Below are 18,493 nucleotides of genomic sequence, written 5' to 3' on the forward strand. Positions count from 1 at the left end.
GATAAGAGAGATTACAATAATGAAACCTCGAAGGTCAGGCTCATGTTTCATTTTTGTCGAAGGCGCACGCGAACTGGCATGCCTTCTTTGGGATGCCCGATGCCGTCTCCAGCCACATATAACCTTTGTCCCCTGACCATGTCTTTTTTGGCTTTGGGTCCTCTGCACAACATAATGCGGTCAGCATAGTGTGATAACAAAGGGATTGTTATGCCCAGTGTATGGATAAACTTACTGGAGAGCATCCCACTCATCCCAGGCCTCTTCAACATCGTACTTCCTCATAATCAAGGCAGCGACCAGCTTGATCTCAATCAGAGCAATCTCTTGACCGATGCAATCCCGAGGACCTCTTGCAAATGCCCGCCAAGCGTCTTTGACGGGGTGAAGCGGGTCTTCTGCGGGAACAAGCCAGCGGTCCGGGATGAACTTATCAGCGTGCGGCCACAGGGACGGGTCATGCTGCATGCCCGGGCCGCCATCCCACACAAGGAAGCCTTCTGTAGGATACTGCAGACCAGTAGTAGCATCACTGAGATAGAATCCCGGCTCCCCTCCTCGCATGGTGGAGGCAATTTGATACAGACGGAGAGTCTCCTTGATTACGGCGTGTGTATACCGAAGGGAGCCGAGGAGCTGAGGTGACTTGCTCAGAATATCAGCAGCTTGGTCGGGATCCAGACCCAGAACCTCGTCGTGTTCGGCGCGGGCCTTGGCCATGCAGTCTGGATTGTCCTGGAGAACCTTGAACATGAAGCACAGCGCACTTGCAGTCGTCTCGTGTCCCGCAACGAGGAAGGTCTTTAGGTTGCCCAAGATGGTGTCCATCATAACCGGGTCGGTAGTTGGATCAATCGGGCGCCCACCTGCCTCTTCTGCTAAGTGCATTAAAGCGAGATTGAGCACCGTCTTCTTCTTTGATGGTTTGAGACCAGTTTCTAGAGATCGGACAATATTCGGTTGAAGCTGGTGTTGGACAATGCGATTGTTACGATCCACGGCTTTGTTCTGCCATGGGAACAAGTAGCCGAGACTGAAGGCCTGTCTTATGCCCATGAGTCTCAGCTGGTCAGCAAGTGCCACTCTGAGAGGGCCAGCAGTTGTATTTGTCTGCTCATGAAGACGCTCGTCCCTGGTAATTTTCTATTAGTCCTGAATATTCTCAAACAAGACAAATCAGCTCGCTTACAAGACTGCACGGACAATGATGTCAAAAGTGAGAGCCGTCGTCATGTTGCGTAGCTGGAACATGCGACCCCACGATCCATTAGGACCGGTCTTTTGTTGCAAATTATCCGCAAAGTCCTTGATCTCTTCAATGAGATCAGGAACCATGGATGAAACATTTCTCGAGCTGAAACCGGGGTTGAACCAGCCTCGCCATTTCTTCCACTCATCGCCTTGAAGGGTAGCGATGTCTAAACCCTTGGTCAACGGGTTCATGAAGTCGAGGGAGATCTGATGCTTGTCAAGATTCTTTGTCTGGGTGAACTGCGCCGCAACGGTGTTTTTGTACGCAGCCACGATGGGTGCCTTTAACACAGGCCAGAGATCCAGATAAATGACTGGAGGGCAGTGGTCCATTTCCGGAAAGTACCTCTGATAGTTGTTGATGATCCATGGGTGGAAGTTGCCAATATTGATGTCTCCTGGATACTCTTTGCGGAACTCAAACATGATGGGAAGATGACCCATGATCCAAGAGTGAGGGAGCATTGGCTATGAGCGACGGTCAGCTTGGTTGATTGGATCATTAACTGTTGTACACGTACGATTCCCAACGCTTTTACTTCTTTGAACTTTTTCCTGATCGTATAAGCCTTCCAGCCAACTCTCATGAGTCCAGTCGCTAACAAAACGACGAAAAGCTTGAATAGCAGCGGCAAGACTGCCGCCGGCGACCACATCGTCGTGTATCCCATCTTGTTTGGGTTCGAAATCAACAAAGGGCTTGATAGAAAGGTCTAATTGGCTTATTAGTTCATCTGAAATTGATCAGTGATAGCTTGTCTCTCGCCCCCATGAAAAGTCCGGGCGTGGAGTTTATATGTGTCTCCGTTCTTGCCGAGCACATAATGCTTCACGGGCCGTCCCAAAAGGGCAACATGTTTACATACCCCATTTGGGATCACGCCGGAAAACCTAGGCGTTTAGAAATTCGTTCATTCGACGGAGGTGACGAGTAAGGCTTTCATTGTATCGTTCTTTAGAGTTTATGCCCATGCTCCTTCGAAGCCGTCAATTGTGAGGGGTATTTTTGGGGATTGACAGTCAATGCGCGCAGAACATCTTCCTCATCATATCGAATTAGCGGTCAAACAAACGACATCTTCGACCACGAATGATAATGTATGCACATCAACGGCAATATGCTTGGCTAGATGAGCTAGGATCTATGCCTCCCGGCGCTAACTGAAATGTTGGCTTACCTCATCGTCCACAGCATGAATTGTCGGTATTACAGACTGTTTCGTTCATCAAAGCTTCTGCACCCATAAACCTTACAGCCTGCGACAGTCTAGTTACCGCGCTTGAAGCCTAGAACACTTTTCAATGAGCTTTTGGATATGTATACTGCATCAGGTCCAAATTTCTTAGCATTGATCAACCTGGTGACTCAATGTGGGAAGTTGCAACTCAGAACTATGAATAGGTCCATCATTGCAATAGCATCTATGATTCAAAACAATGTTGATAGAATGGAAGGCAAACTTATCTATCGCCATGACAAAGTGGGTGTCCCCATAATCAGCAATTTCAGCCCATAGTGTTTGCCAGAACAGCAGCTTGCTTTATGCCCATCGACTTATTGATCCCTACTAACTGCTCGACTGCCCAAGATCGTACATTTGGTACGTTTAGTACTTCTTGGGAGACGATGTGCAACGGCCAGATCATTGAAGGGGCTCCTAGGGTTGTTATTAGCTCCTGTGTCCATATCAAAGGGAGTTGCGATTGGTACTGACGCGGGGAACCAAATAGACTAGGCGTAGATATACATATATCGGCAGAAAGACTCTGGATAACCGATATGCTGTGGAACCGCATTATATCTTTGAGTGCATCGCTCTCGAAGCTCTGCTTATCCAAGTAGTTGAGAATAATACGGTTTGTCACTATGCTCAACGACCGCCAGTTATTCCACACTTGTGCTCCCCAAACACTGTTATACACATGTCGTCTCCCATTGAAACTCTCTTCTTTCCCGGATGCGTCTGCTTCAACCTCGTGGAACTTCCGATCAGATTGTGATGATCTTGACGCCCAGGCGTTGAGATCACTGTCAATATCAACAGCTATCCGGCAGATTGCGTTGGCGTCCGTTATTTGTTGTCTGTTCATGGCTGCAGAAAGATTAACGAGTCTGAAGCCTAGAACTGCTAATGATCCTGGACGCAGACTATTGTACTGTGTTCCTTGACGGCTGGCTTCGAATTGCATGGTTATCTCGACAAGGGCTGCAGGTACGGGAACACCTCGTTGCATACAGGCTTGGAGCTGCGAGGAACCAGCTTAGTAGGGTCCTTTAAATAGATTAACGTTTGGACTTACAATTTGCTGTCTGAATTGTATGTAGAGCTGTATTCCCAGCTCTCTAGTGAATTGGCTCTTGCCACGAAGGTGCAAAAGGGCCGTCGCGCCCTCAATATGTGCCGTCCACGCATGGCTATCATTCCAACTTTCAAACATTATCGTCTGTCTAAGTTAGTTGCGGCTATTGAAGGAGAAAGGATTCGAACCATACAACAAATAGCCCAAGGAGAAGAATTGCCATGAGAGTTGTATCTGCCGTGGCTTGAGCAGGGTCATACAGAGCCACATTAGTAGCTTTTAGTGCTTGTCCATACCGCTCCTTGGCCCGCAGCACGATTTTGGGGGCGTTAGAGATATTTGAGATAGCAGCCATGCCGACTGCTTGGATGCTATGTCGGACAAGATTGTTAGGAGATTCTTCTTGATATGTCTTGGCAAGCCATGATTGGTACGAGTCACAGAACGGTGGCCCAGTAGTGGTGTAGTGGGTGAAGAAAAAGGTGGCCGCCCTATCTTCAATGTTGAGGCACAACGCGTAGTTGATTGGCAGATTTCTCAGCTTTGACGACCTCTCAGCTTCGCCTGCACACTTCTTTTTGATTCGCTGGCGCTCGTCCCGAAAGACAAGGTCTGTCAAGTTCCGACAGCCGGGACAAGGCTTCTGTCCTTTCTCGCACTTGAGACATCCCGGTTTGCGTTGATCGCACTTTTTCAAATACGTGTTAGAAGTAGAACTTACAAGAAGAAGGAGGTCATGGGGTTTCAAAAACACGTGCCTTGACTTTGCGTTGACGGCAGCGCTGGCAACCCTTGCTCAGCGCGCCATAGTAAACCATGCTGCAGTGAAGGACTTCGGCTTAAGAAGACAACTCCGGGGTCCGGGTCCCGGGTCTAAGGTAAGGTAAGATGAGAGGGCTTCTAGGCAAGCAAACACCCTCGTGTCAGCTTCGTCAACTACCAACGAAAAGGGTGTTCCAGCCGAGGGGTTGACTGGACTAAATGTCGAAATTCCGACGGCGGTTACTGTCAGACTCGATTTTCAAGGGGGATCGGACACGGACACGGGATTCTTAAGGATTCGAGACGGCTTACAAGCCACCAAAAGGTCATCGACCAGCAGCGGGTCGGCGGGGACAGCATCAGCTTCGCAGTCGTCGCCTTGATCGGGATTAGTGTGAGATGTTTCGGTTCTTTGATTGGCTCTGTTGGACTTGGTTATCCCTCTTTGGAAAGATGTTGGTGGGCCGTTCTCGGTAGCCCTTCGCCAATCATGGCAGACTTTGGTGCTCGTTCGTCAAACGCCCTCCTCAGATGTTGAGTTCGGCTTGAGCGCATGTGAGTTATAAAGATCAGGCTGGCCACATCGAATTCCCGCTGTTTATTTTGTGACAAACACTGGCATATTATGTGGAAGAGTATAGATAAGCACCTTATCCTATTTCTTTATAATTCATACCAGCTTTGGAGAATTCGCCACTAAAATTCAGAGACAATGGCCGACGTCGCAACCGTCCCAACTCCCGCCCCGGTTGAGAAAACCTTCCGTGCCTACACAAAGGAGCAAGGCGCTACCTACGCCAAAGGCAGGCTGGGCTACCATCAAAGGATCTATAACTACATTTACGACCACCACGTCTCAACAGGCGGCCAAACAGACTCCCTTCTCGACATCGGCTGCGGCCCCGGCACCGTTGCCCGTGAGCTCAGCCCGCGCTTTACACGGACCATCGCCCTGGACCCGAGCGTGGGCATGATCGACGCTGCCCGAGCCCTGGGCGGGGCCACATCAGCGCCGGAGCCGATCCGCTTCGAGGTCTCCACCGCGGAGGAGCTCGGGTCGAACCTCTCCCCACCCGTCGCCGATGCTAGCGTCGACCTCATTACGGCCGCTACTGCGGCGCACTGGTTCGATATGCCCGGTTTCTGGGCCGCTGCCGCCCGGGTGCTCAAGCCGGGCGGTTCTGTCGCCATCTGGACGAGCAGCTCAAAGTACATTCACCCATCCATGCCCAACGCGGCGGGCATGCAGCAGATCCTACACGATTTCCGTGACGAGTATATCCAGCCGTACATGACGCCGGGTAACATCATAGCGGAGAAGATGTACGAGACATTACCGATGCCATGGGACCTCGAAACGCCGGTGGCGGAATTCGACGAGAGCGCTTTCCTGCGCAAAGACTGGAATAAGGACGGCACAGTCGGACCGGACGGGGAGTTCTTCTTGGGTCAGCAGCAGCTGGGTCTAGATCACGTCGAAAGGTTCCTAGAGACGGTCAGCCCGGTGACGCGGTGGCGTGAGGCGCACCCCGACGATGTCGGAACGGATCGTGATGTAGTCAAAATGGCCGTTGGGAAGATCGCGAGTTTGCTCCACGAAGCAGGGATGGAGCCAGGGAAGGAAATCATCACCACCGGCGTTGCAGGGGCCTTAATTATGGTCAAAAAGAAGGAATAAAGCGGATTTGAGGAGGCGCGTAGAGGGTCCAGTCTCATCCAACTCCAAGGTTCTGGGCCCGCCTGCGGGGGATATAAACCATTGGTCAAATCGCGATGCGGCAAGCAGGCTATTCATCGTTTACGCGGTTTACCCAACCCCCTGGATCAGTGGAGCAAACGGGCTTGTTATCTCGAATGGGGGGCCAACGTTTGGGTGGCATCTGATGATGCCAAGTGTTTGCTTGATTGTTTGTTTGCCGAATGATAGACAGTCTGCTCTTTGTTAATTGGCTGATTTGGGACTTGTCTGAGAGTGGATCACTTCGGCTGCCTGATTTGGACGCTTTCGTGTTGGTTCCAACAAGCAGCATTCCTTCGGACGCTGAACCCGCTTATACCGCTTCTAGAACTATTTAATCCTTCGATAATCATCTCGGACTTAGTCGGCGAAAGAGGAGTACTTATGCCCCTCCCGTCAGGCTGGCGCGCCTTGCGAAAAACAACAAAATGTTCTCCAACTTCCTACCTGCACAAGCGCGCACTTCTCGATCTCAAACTCCGCTAGCAATCATGACGCAAAAGCCGAATGTGAGCTCCACCACGTCCGCCGCCCGAAGAAGCGTTATGGCGATGGACACTGGCCGGATTGATTGGAAGGAGGCTTTTCTGTTTTTCTACTGGGATGCAAAGAAACTCCGCACTCGCCCCAAGGAGGGCCACATTATCGATAGGTTGATTGTTGAATTCTTCCAGCAGACGAGGCCGTCCATGTCGGATGAGGGTCCCGTTCTCAATTGGGATATGACTCTATTCAGACTTATGAATGCGCTGCGGAGACAGCTCGGTGGGCAGAATTCGTTATTTCCAACATGTATTCCTGCTGACATGTCGAAGGTTTCGATACAACGTCCGAGGTCACTCCCTCCACATACCTTTTTCTTGGCCAAATCGATCCTCGGGACGCTTGGAATCAACCGCCATTTGTAGACTGGGTGCGTCTGGAAACTGAAACCCAAATTCTATTCACCTATGCGAACAACACCATTACCCGCTTCCTCGATCACCTAGTCATTGAAGCATACGGGCGACAGCGCGCGCCACGGACATTGTACAACCCGTATCTCAAAACATTTCAAGAGGCCCATGACATCGAAAACTGGAGCGTTCCATTACCATTCGGCTACGCTGCTGAGATGCTATCGCACATCTCATGGCCTGAGGGTTCTCAGATCGCGGAAAGCGCTGGGCTAGTGCATCCCCAGAGCCACGAGGTCTGTTTCGGCATCTCCGTCACATCGACTCACCGCTCAGCCATACTCGCTTTCCCCACTGAAGAGCTGACAAACACTCGGATAATGAATTTGACAAAGCGCTACTACACGGCCATGCTCCTCTGGGTGGGTGAGATGATCACGGGAGGGGCTATTGAATCACTCCCCGGCCTGCTGAACGACCAGTTCAAGGGCTGGTTAAAGGCGAACAACGACGAAGACAACGATGAGTCTCTGGCTGTGTCCAAAAGCCTTTGGGGAGCGTACCGGAAGGTCGGTTTGCAACCATTACATGGCGATGTCATCAGTGCCTCTAGCGGATCATCTGGCCGTCCGTGGCCTGATGGATCCTCCGAAAGCTTTGTTGAGGCAAAGAAACCGGCTAGAAGTAGTTATTTCCAAGCTTCATAGCTGAGACGGTCGGTCATGTACATAATGCAGGTCCTTGTATGAAGAATCCAGGGAAAGTACAAAGAGTGGGAGGTGCCCGGCATTCCATTTACTTCAAACAAGGGTGCAAAGGTAAACAGGACACAACTGCAAAGTAGGCCTCCGAAAGACGCCCCGTAATTTGGTACTCTCGAGGGAACTATGAGATATCATGCTAATCCTATCGAGCTCTTAGTTTTAATTTCTGCTGTGGAAGAACTGAAGCGGAAAAGCCTACTCTAGTCAAGGTAGTTTGGTGTTACCGAGGTCATTCGTAGAGCTGAATCCATCAGTCTTGACTTGGAAAGAAGGTGGTGCGTCATCCAAAATCTTGAATACTGAGCTGAGAAGTTTCTCCTCCCAAGTCTCAGTCACGTATGACAGGCTTCAAGTAAACATTCAATGGCCCCTTTTCCCAAAGTGTGTAAATCTTCTGAGTCTCCATCCAAGCCTTGCTCTCATCCGCCAGAACAAGGTCAAAGTTCCAAAGCATTCTCGCTAGCATGATCCGCATCTCCACGTACGCGAGGCTATGGTGCCGAATTAGCGGGTAGGTGAAGCTGGGTTATTTCGTAGAAACTCACTTTCGTCCTAAGCAACTCCGAGGTCCAATGTGGAACGGCTGAAACGCCTCCCTGCGATCAGAGGCATACTCCGGATCTCCTAAGAACCTCTCCGGGTGGAAGAGAAAGGGGTTCTTGAAGTTGGCCTCGTTGTGGTACATGGCCCACTGATGGACAGCAACAGTCGTCTACGGAGGTGAGAGATCTCGAATTAGCTGGAATACTCCGACAAAGATTGGAATACCCTCCCGCTCGCCTCTACCTGAAGACAACTCATTCAAGGCAGAGGATAGAATCCAAGCAAAAAATCTCACCTTTCCTGGAAGAAACTCCCCGCGAACCGTAGCCCCGCCCGCTGGCACCGTCCTAGGAAGACCCGTCGGCACAGGCGGGTACAACCGCAGCGCTTCGTCCAGGCACGCGAGCATGTACGTCAGTTTATTCACAGACGTAAGATCAACGTCTGATTCCTTGTCAAACGTCGTTCTAACTTCGTTCACCAGCTTCGTCATCTTTTCAGGGTTCTTTAAAAGGAGATACGTCACGCCCGAAAGCAGTGTCGCCGTGGTCTCTGACCCAGCGATAATGATGATGCTCGCGTTGCCCTCGAGCTGTTGCAGCGAAAGGTTCTGCGCCCAAGTTATCATCTGATACAAATGGTAATGGGAAAGGGGCTACACTCACCCACTCCTCCCTCTTCTTCAACAACCCCTCCATCAAATCCGCCCTCGGCCCTTCCCTCTCCGCTAACGCAATCCTCCTCTTCAACTTATCCATAGTCATAGCCTGGTGCTCAAGCCGCCTGTTTCTCATCGCCTTAGTCGACATCACCGCCGTGATGAACCGGCTCAGTATCGAAAAGTGGTTCGCCGTCTGCAGCGCCACGCCCAGCCGGATCATTTGGAAGATCGTCCTCACCCAGGGGTGCAGGTCCCCTCCATCCAAGCACCCAAACGGCTCCCCAAAGGCCAGGTCTCCGATGATGTCAAAGGTGCAGTAGTTGTACCAGAGCGTCAGGTTCACCGGCTCCCCGAGCTCTTTCGTCCCCTTTTCACCAAGGTCCGTCGCCGAGGAATCATCGTCGCCCTCTTCATCTTGGTACCCTTTCCACGCCGGAACCTCTGCTAGATCCCGCAGCTTGGAAACAAAGATGTCGACATACTTCATAATCACGGGCTGCTGGTCCCTCAAACTTCGATCGCTGAACCCATGACTCAAAGTCCTCCTCAGCATAGCGTGCTCAGCTCCGGGTGCCGTGATGATATCCCTCGGTATTTCTGCAATCGGCCTGTAAAACGTCTCCGACTTCTCGAACTCGAGCGGCGCCTGGCCGCCGCTTGCAACGCTCCCGGCACGATGACCCATGATCTCCTTCCACGCTGCGGGGTCCGCGTACGCCAGTTCGTCCGGGGCGATGCGTACCACGTCGCCGTACTTACGGTGGAGGTCAAGCATGTCGAAAGAGAGGGTGCCGCACCAGAGTCGGTAGCAGAATGTTGCGCGGGTTGCGCGCATGAGGATCGGGCCGGGGAAGCGGCGAAGGGGGTGGAAGAAGAGGTTGTAGACGATGTACGAGACGATGTAAAGTATAGTCTGTTCAGAGTCAGGAAAAGAAACCTAGCAAGAGCTTTTATTCTCAATAGAGTTACAAGACTTGTCAATAAAAGAGCACAATACTTACTAAGGCGAAGCCAAGGCACGAAGCCTGGATCATGATATTGATGATGGCCATGTTCCCAAAGCGGCACTTCGACTCAAGTCGGTTCGGGGCGAAAGATAGAAACTTGAATCAAGAGGAAATGATCTGACTACTTACGAGGCAACCTCAGATGCAAAAGCTTCCGAACGAGCAACACTTCAAGTAGACTTTCCCTCGAGCCGCGCACTACGCGTCCATGAACCCAACTAGCTCAGCCTGGATAAGTTCATCATGCCGAGTACGAACCCCTGAACCGAAGCCCTCGTGCAACGTTTCAATGGCCGAGAATATCTTGGCCATAGCTTGGAAAAAATATCGTGGTCCGATTGAGATAATCAGACGAAGAAAGGGGGCACGAACCTTCCCGCAGTCAACGTTGTGAGGGGTTCGGCAAGCGACCACACTACTGGGACCGCGGAGAGCTGTCTATTCCTGCCGGTATGTTTCACACGGTGGTCCCGGGTTGGAGTTGCTATCGGCGTGTCTTTTCAGTCCGAGATACGGGGGCTGACGAATCGGTTGCCGTGCCGAGCGAATGCGAACACGCAGAGGATCGTGCGGTTGATGATGGCAGTTCAGATGCCAAGTGCCCCCTCCGTGTTGCCAGCTTCTGGGGTCCAGTCACAATGAAGTTACGGCAAAACCATACCGACGCAAGTCGTCTTCATGGTGTGAGGGTTAAGGGAAAGGCTCTGGAAAAGACCTGGATGGACCAGAGTCAGAGTTGCGGCGAGGCACATCACGTAACCTGGAAGGCTCTATGATCCGCCTTTTTCTCTCACACACTTGCAATAGGGTACATATGTCCCAAGAACGCAGCTGATGTTACCTTCGGGCAAGCAATCAAGAGAAGCTACGTGACCTGCTCCAAGGTCGAGTCACTTTTTAAGGTCTTTGCAAAGGCTTTGGGCTCGATTCGCACATTTTGCCCCTCTTCATGTTTTCCCCACCTACCAGCAAAGACAGACCTCCTTCATTCATGAGCCCCTAGCTGCTTTAATCCTTCTTCATCACATGAGATTATGCAAATAATTGTTTTGTTTTGGGACATATGGATGCTCCTTATCTCCCTGATTCTTTACTGTTCACCTCGAGCTTCAACTTACGCAAGGTGCCATTTTAACGAGACCAATGTGCTGCGTGGATCGTCTTCAGAATCTCTGTCAAGCACTCTGATACAATATTCTACTCGTCTCAAGATCATGATTTTAACCCATAGCCTACTTTGGGACATGCAGAACCCTTCGCCTACGAAAATCTGGCGAAATTGACAAGATGGCTGGTGGACGGCACAGGAACATGCAAATGATTGGGAGTGCAAACATCAAAACCTCATAGAGAGTAGCGCAATATATTTGATATCCTCTAGCTAAGTCATAACCGGATCTAACCACACGCATAATTCAACTTATGGCAAGGGCGGTAATCCCCAAGCCACCCCTCGCGCTATTTACCGCCTCCCCATTCCCACAATAAAAAAGTTCCCTCCGTGAGCTAGAATATGATACAATAAGGAGATAACATATCGAAGTGATCGACCGCAAGTGACGACGATTCAAACGTTAATCAATGACTTCTTCCTTGATGTTGATGATCGTGGGGCTGGTGGAGACCGGTTTTGCTGGCAAAGCTGGAAAATACCTCTGAACAGTGGTGCAGTTTGCCCCTGTTGCAAAGCGGCTGCCATCCCCTTGAACCAGTGCCGCTTTGGTGCGATCTCGCTTGACTTGATCTCGCTTGACTTGCTTCTTCATCCTCCTCGACTGCAACGCTGCCGGGTTTGGGGCATTCGGCAAAAGATTGATGCCCAACCTTTGCATCTTGGCTCTGACCACGTTGTATCCCTGGCCTATGGAAGTGCCTTGGGTCCCTGGGAACAGACTCGATGGTCTTCCGTATTCATACTCGGTACTTGGATCCCGAAGCAAGGCGACATTGGCTGCGTCTCGTGATGACAAAGATGCGGAGTAGTCATAAGTTCGCCAGTCAGGGTAATTTGGAATCAGCCCCTTGCCAATCATCCGGGCAAACTCCTTCGTATGAGGCAGCTGAATTCTGGGGCAGTCTTTTGCGGCCCAAACAGCTATCCAGCAAGTAGTCGATAGAATAGGGGGCTTGTTCTGTCGATACTGGACGAGATATAAGAATTGCAGGTTCCTCTTGGCCGTCTTCTTGAACACGTTCAGTTTGCTACAACTGGTAAAGGTATGGCCGCGTACGTTGCATATGGGGCAGGCGGCAATGAAGCCGTCGATATCCACCGGTCCGATGCAGTCCTTGACTTCGTGGCCTCCTCTGCAGCAATTTGCGCATATCAAGCGTTCGCAGCTTGAATCAGAGATACCATCGAGCTGGTTTTCTGGGCCGGTGGAAGTCTGCGGCATGTACGAGCTTGGTACTTGCCGCAATCCTTGTTCTGCAGTAGCGATTGTTTGGCCTGAGATAGTCTGCAAGAACAAGTTATCCACGCCGCGTTCCAATTTCTTTTCCTCCTGTTCAGCTTTTCGATATTCCGGAGCATCATGGCAATCCATGACGCTCGTCTTAAGGGTATGGCCGGTGCCGGAAGTACCCATCTGGGTGGGGTGAGATATCCCGTTTGTGGGCAAGCTGGCTGGCCATACAGGAGCGAATGTCATCGAGGCCCAGGCAGAGCGTGCTCTGTGAAGGCCACCGCCGTATGAGATATGGGATTCGAGGAGGCGGCATCCATAGACGTAGCTGGTTGTGACACTGGGAGGCTGGGTTTGCTCGTTCCCACCAGGAGTAGTGAGGTCGGCAACGGTGATCAAATTGCCAGCAATGGTGCCGATTGAGCAGCACGTGGGCAGTTGTCCATCGATAGCACATACGATGTCATCGTATACCGTGTCGATAGAGTTGTCGCCTTCAAACCAGCCTTCGAAAGGGAGTCCGAGTCCTTTGACGAGATTACCAAAGACACGGTTGGTCTCCCAGTAACTGCAAAGCGAAGCGTCGATGAGATAGACGTTTCCCATGACAAAGTCTACAGTGAGACTAGAAGGGCATCGGTTCGCCTTCTTTGCATCGAAGTTGTACACAACGAAGATGTTCGCTGCAGCGTTGGTAACCTTCAAGCTCCCGCTGTGGGTGAAGATGTCGCCGGCAGCTGGAGTTGGGAGATTGACGGGCGGAGGCATGGTTTGGCAGCTCTGAGACAGCAAAGTGATGGAGCAGTAGACTCTAGGTCTTGTCAGCAAGTGAAGAAATAGGAATTTAGAGATTGGAAGACGTACGTAGGTTAATACCAGACGTTGGCAGGCCGGGATGATTGGAACTTGGATGACTTGATGTCAGACGTAAAGATTACGTGCAGCTCTCGAACAATTCAGTTGAAGAGGGGGGAGAGGGGAAAGATATCAGTCGACTTTTCGGGAAGGCTTGGTGAATTGTAGAAAGGGCAAGAAGGACCCTGAACTGGGAACCGCGAGTGCTACTTCCTTCCTTATGCCAACATCGTGCCTTCCGACCCTGGCCGACACAAAAGCACCTAAGGCATCTGCGATGATGTTGAATCTGACACAGGCACTGCCTGGGTTGGTGCTATCTCTGGGATTGCTCTCAAGTACGGCGTGCAACTGACTGCGTTCCCATTCAAGGACTCTACCTCATAAGGCAGCCACTCAATCTCGAATACATTGCAAAGGCCTAACGATACATAAATTGGCTAAAAATGGGGAGGCCGGCATGTGTCATAACTCTACTTGGTGCTGTGAGTGAAATTCGAAACTCAATCGATTCGATGACAGATCGGTCATGTCTGCTGGGCATTCGTCTTTCCCAATCCCGATTTGCCTCCATGATCATGAGAAAATCTGTTGTTACCATGCAGGGAGAGTCGAAGTAGTAAAGCTCTTAACAGCCAGCCTAATCAGACCCGCCCCAAGTTTGTTGGGAAAGCCAAGATGAAGGAGAAGTTAGCCCCCTGAGGGATCTATACCCGTACAGTCGAAGCTGCCAGAATGTCAAAGACACAGAGCCGAAGACGCAGTAACTGATTCGATCGGCATAGGGAATTGGGCATCTGATTCCTCAAAGCCTATTTATTTCAAACCATCCATCAAAAGCTGGACCATCAATACAGTACTCTTTGGCCCGTCGTCTCGGACTATGATACACAAATGAAAAAAGACGATGGACCTTTTTTTTATGTAACCCAAAGGACTCTCCAGCATCCTCCAGTCAAACAGCCAAACCAATGCAAACCCGCTGAATGCTGATGGGGACCCCTTCTTTTCGAATCCCGCCCCATGTTCCGATAATTGTACACGCTGAAGAGGCGGAGCAGACCGCGGCCCTTCTATCCCTTATATGCAAGATAGGCCCAAAACAAGACAACCATCCACACAACCCTCCAAGTCGAGGCGCCAATCTCGCGGGCAACACGCCCGATTGTCGTCCTAGACCGCTGAGAGGCCGCCTTCCATGTCAAACGCGGCATCCCAGTCCCATATTCGTCTGCGAAAATTTCGATCCGCGGCGCACGGTGTGGTGCTCCCCACTGCTTCTTCAACTTGGTTCTTGGCGGCGGCACGGGAGTAGTCCCGTTGGAACGGATGGATCCGCTCCTAGTCCGGGATGACTGGCCGGTAAGGAATCGAGATCCGGAAGAGGCTGATGTCGAGTGCATGCTGTAAGTGCCATCATCCTCGACCTTGTCCTTGATGGTCGGCAATATGGCGCCCTGCGGCTGTTCGTCATGCAGAGCAAAGGGTGTCAAGTTCAGGACTGGAACGAGGAACGATCTTATGCTAATCGCAACGATGGTGACAAAGGCAAGCCCGGCATACTTCGCGTATGTCGCCAGCTGGTTCGGAAGCAGGCAAAGGTGTGTTTGCAATGTCTTTTCAGGTGCGCCAGGAAGAGGTTTGCCGTTGGCGTCGATCGGGTTGTACAAACTGACCATGAGGAAGCCAGGTGTGGGTACTCCCATGGCCATACTCATACTCTTGACGGTGATTTCGCGAACGTTGTCCTTTTCTGCGGAGTGGACGACTTCGCAGTAGTCGTGGTCATCCCCGGAGAACACTCCAACAATGTTGCCAACGCTCTTCACGAGCTTGACAGACTCGTCCTCGTTCAGCACGTTCTGGTACTGGTAACCACCCGAGACAGAGATTGCATTTCGGTGATCCATCATAGGCGCTTGCTCCCCCTTTGGTGGTTTCGTAGGAGGCCAGTGCTCTCGCTGAGGTCCGCAAGGCGTGCCCGGGTCTCGGTATAGAGGAACATGGGTGAGAAGAATTGTAGGAAAGTCGGGGCCTTCTTCACCCGGCGCAATAGTCGGCACCTTGGCGTCTGCTGTTTCCAGCTCCTCCACGATATGATCCAGGGGCTCCACTTCCACTTCGCCCCTCCAGAAGCGCAACTCTCGCTCCACGGCCTTCCTCTTGGTAAACTGAACGTCCTTCAGGAACACGTCCGCAGGTGTATGGATTGCCTTCAAATCGACCTCGCCTTGCTTCGACGAAACAGCACTCAGCGACAAGGTATCGACAGAGACGATGGAGTGGTTGCCGATAACATCGACACGGTTTACGTCCCCAAAGTACGTGTTGAAGCGATCTCTCACAGACCCCTTGACCTGGTCTCCAAAGCCAAGGTCATGGTTCCCTGGCAAGCTCGCCACCAACTTGCGCCCTCTCTGCCAGTCGCCGGCTTTAGAGCCGCCTAGCCCCCAGCTTCCAAAAAAGATATCGCCAAAGCGCTCATATTCCTTCAACCAGTATTTCTGGCCATAATTATCGTTCCATCCCTTAACATGGTCTTTCTCGTTCTTTGGTCGTCGGTTGACAGCCCATTGAGGGTCCTTGAAGTCGCTGTGCGCAGTCTTCCACTCTCGCCCACCGTCGAAGAGGTCGCCCAAGAAGAAGAGGGAGTCGGGTCGCAGCTGCGATTGGAGCTGCCTGTAGCCTCTGCGGATGTAGTTGTCGGTGATGAGGACCGTCAGGTCTTCCAAGGGCCACGGACGGCCAGGGTAGGATTTCGGATCGGTGATTTGAGGGTCAGCGACGAAGACGAGGTGGTGCGGGCTCGATCCTGCCGGCTATCAAATAATCAGCATTGTCGATTCATAGCAACAGCGCGCAGCAATTGACCTACCCAGTTCTCCCAGTTGCTCCATTTGCATTCTGCGACTCGACTCTTAAAGACCCAGCCCTCGCCCCAGAGGAGCACGATGCCCCAGAGACACACCAGCAGGTGCGGGAAGCTTAGGAGGCGGCGCGCAGTGAGATTCTGCCTCAACCGCCTGCCGGCCTGCCACATGATGCCGGTCGCCAGTCGTCGGCCGCGGGTTTGCCAAAAGGCCCAAAGTGTTCTTAGTAGTCGTCGTAGGGCCGCGAGCAACGGTCTCAAACGGGCGCGGAAGCTGTCGTCATTGTAGTAATGTTGGAACGGGAGAGATGCAGACGCGGATGCAGGCTTCTTGGCCCCCTTGTAGGCGTAGCCATTGCCGTTGCTGTAAGGCGGAGCCATGCTGCTGGTGCTTGGCTAGCCCGGGCTGCTGCCATTCCCCTGCAGCCCCGTGTCTGTATCCCTTACCTGATTTCCCACTTCCCCTGGGGGCCCCTCCGGAATGGATCAGTGCCGCAATCCCGACCAAACTTGCAAGGTGGGCGAGCTTGCGTATGCCAGTGTCTGGTATGTGGGCGTGTGAGTGGCTCTTCGGGAGCTCGCGCGCGATCGTCGTCGGTAGCTTCGTTTGGGGATGGATTAATAGGTTATAACAGAGCCTCGTCTAATCGTACCAAAGATCACCGGCAGAGACGAGATGGTGTCGCAGAACCTCCGGAAAAAGGAACCCTAATTAAGATAGTTGTAGAGAAAGCCGTCGATTAGCGCACACCAGCTGTCAGACGCCTGCAAAGAATTGCTACGAAACGAAATAATGATGTCTTGTCGCGACTGGGAAAAGGAGAAGTCGACGCGTGGCGATGATCGAATCAATTCACGAATCGCGGCGGGATTCATACAGGATGGCCCCGGCAATCCTCCCCAGAAAAGAAGAAAAGCACCCCGCTAGACTGCTATTCGTAGAAGCCCCGGAAGACTTTGATGCACTGGAAACGTCGCTGAACACGGCCCCACTTTGACAGCTCGAGAAAGCCCCACCCCCTTTTCATATGTACTGCGTGCCTGCCAGCTCGACGTCCTTGGTCTTGTCCCGACTTAGTCAGCCGAGGACACTGGCCCACGCAAACAAAGTCTGGGCGGATCGTTGCGTGGAGGGGCACGAGGGGTTCCCTGCTATGGGAAAGAAACATCAGTCCAAGAAGGAACGCTTCTTGAACGGAGGATTTTCCTTCAGAGGTCCTTTACCTCTGCACTTATGTTGACATAAAATTTTGAGACGGATCGCAATGCCGCAGTACGACGGCACGAAGTGCCGACAATCTTGAAAATTGAGTCGTCTTGAGTGAGATCGTCAAGCAGGTTCTCAACGCCACCAGTCCTGGGGCATAGCAAGGCTTCACATCAGTCCATTTTTCTCCCATCAACGAATACTCATACAATTCGCACCATGATTCTGCTGCTTCTCGGTAGTCATAAGAAATACGATGCTGTCCATCAGGAAAGTTCCAGGTTTGGATCAGCTAGTGTAGTCAGACGTGTAAATGAAGCCATCACCATCACCCATCACGCATTTGCACGAGTCTGAACCCCTACACCCATCAATACAGCTTCCGAAGGCGGATTATCAAGCCCAAAGCACGCCAAAAGCCACATACCGTGTCCCGATAATACCTTAGCCGGACCGAGACATCACCCGTCTCTCCCTTGCAAGTCTCCGAACCCTCCACCTCCCCTCCACGCCCCGGAGACAAGCGAGGAGGGGGTGGGCACCTACTACAATACCATCCCCCATGACCACCTGGACCGTCAACGACTTATTCATCCGGTTACCGAAACGCTACCTACCGCTACGATGCCATCACCGGCTACATAGCAAATCATTCCCACAAGGTCATCCTGGCCTTCAAGTTAAGTTCCTGAACACGACCTTACCATCAAAGAGAGATCCAAGGTCACGACGCATCAGACGCTACCACATGCAAGCATCGATATACACCGCCAGTTCGTAATAAAGGGGAACGAAAGGGTGTGGTCGCAGAAAGACACCCCCAACTACTCCGGCATCGAGCTCTCCCCCCCAAGGCCCAGGGTACTGATAGCTCCTCGGTCGACAGGCTCGTATATTTCCACCAATATTCCAGCTCAAAGAGCTCACTACGGGTGGTGTCATCGTCCGCGTGGTAGTCTTTGGGGCGGCTTCGAGAGCTGGGAAGGCGGCAGTCACGCTTAGGCACGACACGGAAGAGTGTATCTGATGACGACTTCGCGGGCGATATGGTATGGCATCACGCATACGTGGGGGGAAGAACGAGATTGATAGAGCAGGCGAGGCGGGTGAAACCAAGCTCCCCCCTTTTCCCCGCCTCGCGATGCAAGATAAGGTGAGGTAGAGGCTCGGAGAGCCTGTGCCCTTGAAGCCATTCTAGGAAATATGGAAGAAGCCCCCCGAGATTCTGGATCCC

General features: G+C 52.0%; 9 protein-coding genes across 9 annotated transcripts; 3 read left to right on the top strand and 6 right to left on the bottom strand.

Moving 5' to 3' along the window:
- Window positions 1-47: 47 nt before the first annotated feature.
- Window positions 48-1,922, bottom strand: BDZ83DRAFT_714903 (vera protein; the record flags this gene model as incomplete). Its single annotated transcript, XM_060511680.1, has 4 exons — window positions 48-162; window positions 236-1,132; window positions 1,190-1,719; window positions 1,773-1,922. The coding sequence occupies 4 exons, from the start codon at window positions 1,920-1,922 to the stop codon at window positions 48-50; spliced, it is 1,692 nt and encodes a 563-aa protein (XP_060372010.1).
- Window positions 1,923-2,402: 480 nt separating this feature from the next.
- On the bottom strand, window positions 2,403-4,545 carry BDZ83DRAFT_597303 (uncharacterized protein). Its single transcript, XM_060506896.1, has 4 exons — window positions 4,311-4,545; window positions 3,746-4,240; window positions 3,553-3,696; window positions 2,403-3,498 (listed from the first exon to the last, which is right to left on the bottom strand). The coding sequence occupies exons 1-4, from the start codon at window positions 4,368-4,370 to the stop codon at window positions 2,758-2,760; spliced, it is 1,440 nt and encodes a 479-aa protein (XP_060372011.1). The 5' UTR covers window positions 4,371-4,545; the 3' UTR covers window positions 2,403-2,757.
- A 481-nt stretch (window positions 4,546-5,026) lies between these two features.
- On the top strand, window positions 5,027-5,992 carry BDZ83DRAFT_564280 (methyltransferase domain-containing protein; the record flags this gene model as incomplete). Its single annotated transcript, XM_060503623.1, has 1 exon — window positions 5,027-5,992. One exon carries the CDS (start codon window positions 5,027-5,029, stop codon window positions 5,990-5,992), a length of 966 nt encoding a protein of 321 aa, XP_060372012.1.
- A 551-nt stretch (window positions 5,993-6,543) lies between these two features.
- On the top strand, window positions 6,544-7,655 carry BDZ83DRAFT_746348 (uncharacterized protein; the record flags this gene model as incomplete). The annotated part of the gene is made up of 2 exons (XM_060513255.1): window positions 6,544-6,817; window positions 6,868-7,655. The coding sequence occupies 2 exons, from the start codon at window positions 6,544-6,546 to the stop codon at window positions 7,653-7,655; spliced, it is 1,062 nt and encodes a 353-aa protein (XP_060372013.1).
- Window positions 7,656-8,040: 385 nt separating this feature from the next.
- BDZ83DRAFT_746349 (cytochrome P450) lies at window positions 8,041-9,968 on the bottom strand (the record flags this gene model as incomplete). The annotated part of the gene is made up of 5 exons (XM_060513256.1): window positions 8,041-8,203; window positions 8,258-8,424; window positions 8,551-8,865; window positions 8,921-9,829; window positions 9,918-9,968. 5 exons carry the CDS (start codon window positions 9,966-9,968, stop codon window positions 8,041-8,043), a joined length of 1,605 nt encoding a protein of 534 aa, XP_060372014.1.
- A 786-nt stretch (window positions 9,969-10,754) lies between these two features.
- On the top strand, window positions 10,755-11,283 carry BDZ83DRAFT_597309 (uncharacterized protein). The gene has a single exon (XM_060506897.1). The coding sequence runs from the start codon at window positions 10,958-10,960 to the stop codon at window positions 11,204-11,206; it is 249 nt and encodes an 82-aa protein (XP_060372015.1). The 5' UTR covers window positions 10,755-10,957; the 3' UTR covers window positions 11,207-11,283.
- Window positions 11,284-11,374: 91 nt separating this feature from the next.
- Window positions 11,375-13,096, bottom strand: BDZ83DRAFT_759617 (uncharacterized protein; the record flags this gene model as incomplete). The annotated part of the gene is made up of 1 exon (XM_060515148.1): window positions 11,375-13,096. One exon carries the CDS (start codon window positions 13,094-13,096, stop codon window positions 11,498-11,500), a length of 1,599 nt encoding a protein of 532 aa, XP_060372016.1. The 3' UTR covers window positions 11,375-11,497.
- An 864-nt stretch (window positions 13,097-13,960) lies between these two features.
- On the bottom strand, window positions 13,961-16,908 carry BDZ83DRAFT_597312 (calcineurin-like phosphoesterase). Its single transcript, XM_060506898.1, has 2 exons — window positions 16,059-16,908; window positions 13,961-16,002 (listed from the first exon to the last, which is right to left on the bottom strand). Exons 1-2 carry the CDS (start codon window positions 16,431-16,433, stop codon window positions 14,257-14,259), a joined length of 2,121 nt encoding a protein of 706 aa, XP_060372017.1. The 5' UTR covers window positions 16,434-16,908; the 3' UTR covers window positions 13,961-14,256.
- Window positions 16,909-17,233: 325 nt separating this feature from the next.
- Window positions 17,234-17,488, bottom strand: BDZ83DRAFT_597314 (uncharacterized protein). Its single transcript, XM_060506899.1, has one exon. The coding sequence runs from the start codon at window positions 17,450-17,452 to the stop codon at window positions 17,285-17,287; it is 168 nt and encodes a 55-aa protein (XP_060372018.1). The 5' UTR covers window positions 17,453-17,488; the 3' UTR covers window positions 17,234-17,284.
- Window positions 17,489-18,493: the final 1,005 nt, after the last annotated feature.

The sequence above is a fragment of the Colletotrichum acutatum genome (assembly GCF_030867785.1).
Source record: "Colletotrichum acutatum strain CBS 112980 chromosome Unknown BDZ83scaffold_1, whole genome shotgun sequence".
NCBI lineage: Eukaryota > Fungi > Ascomycota > Sordariomycetes > Glomerellales > Glomerellaceae > Colletotrichum > Colletotrichum acutatum.